Raw genomic sequence first — 5,642 nt, 5'->3', positions numbered from 1 at the left:
CCGCCCCTCCCCCCCCCCCCCCTCCCCAGCTCAGCACAGAAGCCGACACAGGGCTCCGTCCTATGACCCTGGGATCATGAGCTGAGTCGAAACCAAGACTTGGACTCTCAGGGTCTCCTGGGTGGTTCAGTCAATTAGATGTCTGACTCTTGGTTTTGGCTCAGGTCTTGATCTCACAGTTTGTGGGTTCAAGCCCCGAGTTGGGCTCTGTGGTGACAGTGTGGAGGAGCCTTGTTGGGATTTTGTCTGCCCTCTCCTCCCTGACCTTTTCTCTCTCAAAAACAAACAAACAAACAAACAAAGAGTCAGACACTCAACTGAGCCATTCAGGTGCGCCCCTCCTAGTTCTGAGCCATCCAGGTGCCCCCCTACCCCCCAATTCGTTTTTTAACTCACATTTCCCAGCGTCTCCCTCATGTCAGACATCTTCCTTGGAGAGGACTCAGATTCTGTCCCTGCCTTGGGGGAACCAGTGCAGTGGCCACAATTCAAGGGGACAGAGCCCCCAAAGTTCCCAGAGAGGGGCCTGGCCTCCACCAACGTTCCCTGTGGCAGAGTCAGCCTCACGGCCACGTGACCTGAAGAATCGTGGCAACAGCCTGGCACAGATAGAGGCCTTCCCCACGCCGTGCCCCACGTGAGATGGTGCTGGTGACCTGTCTCCACATCAGACGCAAGAGAAACCCAGCCTGGGTGTTAGTTTCCAGGGGCTGCTGTGACGAAGCGGTCAAAACGGGTTGGCCGAGAGCCACAGAAAGGTAGTGGCCCCCAGTTCAGGATCCAGGAGTCTGCGATGGAGGTCGTGAGCAGTGCCATGCTCCCTCTGCAGCCTCTAGGGGAAGAGCCTCCCTTGCCTTTTCTTTGGCTTGTGACTGTGTGACTCCAGTCTCCACATGGCTGTCTTCGTGTCTGCATTTTTCTATTTTGCAGTCAGTTGCTCTACCCCTGAGCTGTACCCCCTGCATTTCTCTATTTTGACCAGAAGGATGTGGGTCACACCGGATTAGGGCCCACCCTCCGGCCTCAGCCTAGTCTCTGTAACTTCTGTAAACACCCTGTTTCCAAATAAGGTCGCGTTCTGGGCTGCTGGGGTTAGGATTTCTGTTTCTCTTGGGGAGGGGGGGACGCAGGTCAACCCTTGATGCTGGGAGGCCAGTGGAGGCCCCCGTGTGAGGTGGGCTGGGCTGGAGATGGGGCCAGGGCAGGCCTTAAGGATGGAATAGGTGGCCCAGAGGGGAGACGTTCGGGGGATGGGGACATGGTACAGGCTCAAAGGCCTGGTGTCTGGGAGCCTTTCCCCGTTCTGTCCTCTGACAGGGCCTCTTGCCAGAGGGCCTCCCTCACAGGAGATGACAGATCACCCCTGTCCTTGCTCTTTGGGCCTGGGACTGTGTCAGCACTGGGGATAGAGCAGGGAACATAACAGCATCTCTATGTAGTGGCGTGTGGGGAGGAGGGCCACACGCAGATGGACTCTCCAGGTGTGGCCTGGGGGTGGGGAGGTGGCAGCCCTGGGTGCCCCATCCCCTGGCTGACAGCCCGGCCCCCTGCAGGTTCATGGGCGGCGGGGGCGAGACTTGTAGCCTCATTGCCGAAGGCCTCAGCACCGCCCTGCAGCTATTCGATGACTTCAAGAAGATGCGGGAGCAGATGTGAGTGTGCCCTGCATGTGGGGCCTGGGTGTCCCTTTCCGCCCAGCTCAGAACTCTGGCTCATGACTCTGCCCACTGCCTCACTGGGGAAGCTGGCGGGCCCTGAGTGCTGGGGGTGGGCCCTGGCGCATGCTTGGTCTCCGAAACCTCACTAGGAAGAGGAGCCTGCTGTGGGTCTGTCTCGTGCTTCCTCTGCCAGCTGGGCAACCTAGAGGGAGTCAGGATCCTCTCTGGGCCTCAGTGTTTTCAGCTGTAAAATGGGGCCATTACTTCCGACCTGCACCTCTGCTGGTGCAGAGAAGGTCTATCCCTTCTCTCAGGGCTCCTGTTCTGACAGCTCCGCGTCTTTCCTCATCCCTGGCAGCGGCCAGACGCACCGCGTCTGCCTCCTCATCTGTAACTCACCCCCATACCTGCTGCCCGCCGTCGAGAGCACCACGTACTCTGGGTACACGACGGAGAGTCTCGTGCAGAAGATCGGGGAGGTGAGGGCTCAGGAGTCCGAGGGAGGGGCTGGGGCTGGAGGTGCAGGTCTGAGGGAGGAGAGCGCTGGGGCCTGGACTCCTGCGTCAGAGTGGCCAGCTCTGCTCCCCACTTTTGGAAGAGCTGTAACCCAGAATGCCCTGGGGCAGCACCTACAGGTCTCGTGGTCATTGGTCTCAGAGGCCGATGGGAATTTGGGTTTAGGGCCCAGCAGGTACGGTGGCCCTGTGGCCCCACCTTGACCACTCATCTCTTCCCTCGCAGCAAGGGATCCACTTCTCCATCGTGTCCCCCCGGAAGCTGCCTGCCCTGAGGCTTCTGTTCGAGAAGGCGGCTCCCCCTGCCATGCTGGAGCCACTGCAGCCGCCAACAGATGTGAGCCAGGACCCCCGGCACATGGTGCTGGTGCGGGGGCTGGTGCTGCCAGGTGAGGACCAGGTGCCTATGGGGTGGGGGGTGCAGCCCCCCACCAGGCTCCCTCTGACGTGAATTTCTCTCCCTTTTCTCGAATTCCTTCTCGTGGGGCCTGGTTGTCCATCCTTTGCTCTCAGTTGGGGGTGGCTCAGCCCCAGGCCCCCTCCAGCCGAAGCAGCCCGTGCCCCTGCCGCCAGCCCCGCCCTCGGGCGCCACACTCTCGGCGGCCGCCCAGCAGCCTCTGCCCCCGGTGCCCCAGCCGTACCAGGTACGGACGTTGCCAGGATGGGGACATGCTCCTGGGGCCTCGTGGGAGAGACCCAGCAGGATGTTGGGGCTTATGGGGTGATGGGAGTCTGCACGGGGACCCCAGGGTGGGTGGGACTCTCGGGGCCAGAGAGTGGCATCATTGTGGTGTGATGGCAGCCATGAGGCCCTGCTGTGTCATCACAGCTGGGGTAGCTGAGCCTGGGGGGCGGGCACGGTGGCATGGCCCCGTGGGACACCGGGACCGGGCTGTGTGGCCCTCATCACCTCCCCCTGCCCCCAGGTCCCTGGGAACCTGAGCGCAGCTCAGGTGGCTGCCCAGAATGCGGTGGAAGCGGCCAAGAACCAGAAGGCCGGGCTGGGCCCACGCTGTGAGTCCTGGGGCCGGGCTGCGGATGGGCTGGGGTCAGCTGGGCCGCTCTGCACAGCCATCCCCACCTCTTCTCTTGGTCTCTCCCACAGTCTCACCCATTAACCCTCTCCAGCAAGCTGCTCCGGGAGTGGGTCCCCCCTTCAGCCAGGCTCCGGNTCCGCCGTGGCACCCGGCCCAGGCCTGGCCCCCCCTGCACAACCTGGGGCACCGTCCATGGTAGGTGCTTGCACTCCTGCCCCGCCGCCCTCCTTCCAGCCTCTAATCTGGCAGAGGCTGAGCAGCCCGCCTTCCTGAGGGGGGGTGAGGGCATGTGGGTCTTGTTCAGAAGTCTTTGGGTTCACGGGACTTGCGCCACCAATGACCGAGACTGGAGGGTCTGGGGATGGAGTCGTGAGTGGAGCTCTCTGGCTCCTGGCGGGGAGAGCGGCCCTGATGACCCCAAGGGATCCTGGGAGTCAGGGCATCAAGGGGGTTCAGAGGCCTCCAGTCCTACAGAGGTGAAGCATTTACAGTCCCGGGACCATCGAGTCCTTGAGAAAGGAACCTGCGTTCCGTGCTTCCCGCCACTCTGTCTGTCTCTCGGGCTGTGCCGCCCAAGAGACCGCCTGACCCTACTCCGTTGTCCTCCGTTTCCCCCCCCTCCCTGGCAGGCGGGTGCGGCGGCCCAGGGTGGGGTGAGCGGCCCTTCCCCTGCCCAGCTAGGGCCCCCAGCCCTCGGAGGGCAGCAGTCCGTCTCCAACAAACTCCTGGTCTGGAGCGGGGTCCTTGAGTGGCAGGAGGTGAGTAGCATGAAGAGCCGCGTGGGTCCTGTGTCCCATTAGGACATGGGGCTGGGTTGGGGTCCCTCTGGGGCCATGGGACTTGTCCTGAGGAGACAAGCCTGGGACTGGTCGTTCGGGGTTTGGGACTAGGAAGGCGGTGAGACCTGTGTCGCCGCTGAAGAACCGAGATGCGGGGTCGGGATGGGTTCCAGGGATCATGGAGTCCAGAGCTTGTGCGATTGGTGGTCTGGAAGTGGGGCCCAGGGCCCCCTTCGTGGGACTTACACTGGGGGAGCCCCCGCGCTCTGGGGCTCCCAGGCGAGGGCAGGGGAGGCCGAGGGGACTGGGGTTTGGGGCCCTTTTCACCATGACACGCGCCACTTTGCCACTCAGAAGCCCAAACCTGCCTCAGTGGATGCCAACACCAAGCTGACGCGGTCACTGCCTTGCCAGGTCTACGTGAACCACGGCGAGAACTTGTAGGTACCTGTGGGGGCAGCAGGGGGGGGGCGCGGGCGTGCACCCTCCTGACGCCTCTTTCCTGTGACCCCCCCAGGAAGACTGAGCAGTGGCCCCAGAAGCTGNCCGCCGTCATCGCTCCTCCCCGCGTGTGTCCGCCCTCGCCCCTTCCCACCCCCTGCCTCTCCCCTCCGCACTTAGCTGCTGGCCGGCCCCTGTCTCCCCCAGACCACCCTGGGCCCTTTGTTCCGCAACTCAAGGATGGTGCAGTTTCATTTTACCAACAAGGATCTGGAGTCCCTGAAAGGCCTCTACCGTATCATGGGCAACGGNGCACTTCCCCCACACGGCGCCCTGCGAGGTGCGCGTCCTCATGCTCCTGTACTCGTCCAAGAAGAAGATCTTCATGGGCCTCATCCCCTACGACCAGAGCGGCTTTGTCAACGGCATCCGGCAGGTCATCACCAACCACAAGCAGGTCCAGCAGCAGAAGTTGGAGCAGCAGCGCGGGGTGAGTGACCCTGGCCCCCTTTTCCCCAGCACCCCTACCCCTGGCNAGCCCCGGGCTCCCTCCTGGGCCCTCCTGCCAGCTCTCTCTGTCCTCCGAGCCACGGCCGCCTGAGTTCAGTCCTGTCCCCACATTTTCCCATGATCTTTGTACCCTTTCCGGTGTCTGTATCGAAGCTCTGAGACCATCCCCTCTTGGGCACTAGAGAAAGTAAGGTTTAGTTCCCAGACCACCCACTCCCGGGGGATTGTTCCTAGCTGCTTACAGGTTCCCTTCAGGGCTCAGAATGCTCCTCCTCACCCCAGATGCGGGACCCCTACTACCCCTCCTGCCCTGGTCACTGACCTGCTCCCTTTCCCACACAGATGGGGGCACAGCAGGCACCCCCCGGGCTAGGCCCCATTCTGGAGGACCAGGCAAGACCCTCACAGAATCTGGTGAGGAGAGAGCTGATGGGGTCAGGGCCAGGGAGGGGAGACCCCAAAGGAGACTGTCATTCTGACCTGACCTTGGAGGCCAGGAACTCTGGGGACTCTGCCTCTTCCCTCACCCCCATCTTTTCCCACCAGCTGCAACTCCGCCCACCACAGCCCCAGCCTCAGGGCACCGTGGGGGCCTCTGCAGCCTCGGGACAGCCTCAGCCCCAGGGTGCTGCCCAGGCCCCCCCAGGCGCCCCCCAAGGCCCTCCTGGAGCAGCCCCCGGCCCCCCCCCTCCTGGACCCATC

The 5,642-nt window shown here is 63.0% G+C and overlaps 1 protein-coding gene across 1 annotated transcript in view; it reads left to right on the top strand.

The window, feature by feature from the left end:
- Positions 1-5,642, top strand: part of MED25 (mediator complex subunit 25) — a 13,516-nt gene that overhangs the window by 6,729 nt on the left and 1,145 nt on the right. The window contains 14 exon segments of the mRNA XM_077747049.1: positions 1,554-1,652; positions 2,017-2,137; positions 2,400-2,562; positions 2,687-2,817; positions 3,100-3,187; positions 3,279-3,347; positions 3,350-3,405; positions 3,840-3,968; positions 4,344-4,429; positions 4,507-4,558; positions 4,611-4,741; positions 4,743-4,920; positions 5,283-5,354; positions 5,487-5,642. Of these exon segments, the coding sequence (XP_077603175.1) occupies positions 1,554-1,652; positions 2,017-2,137; positions 2,400-2,562; positions 2,687-2,817; positions 3,100-3,187; positions 3,279-3,347; positions 3,350-3,405; positions 3,840-3,968; positions 4,344-4,429; positions 4,507-4,558; positions 4,611-4,741; positions 4,743-4,920; positions 5,283-5,354; positions 5,487-5,642 (1,531 nt within the window).

Source organism: Crocuta crocuta, unplaced genomic scaffold (assembly GCF_008692635.1).
Source record: "Crocuta crocuta isolate KB4526 unplaced genomic scaffold, BGI_CrCroc_1.0 scaffold334, whole genome shotgun sequence".
NCBI lineage: Eukaryota > Metazoa > Chordata > Mammalia > Carnivora > Hyaenidae > Crocuta > Crocuta crocuta.
Note: the sequence above shows the minus strand (reverse complement) of the source record. Positions and strands in the feature narration are given on the sequence as shown.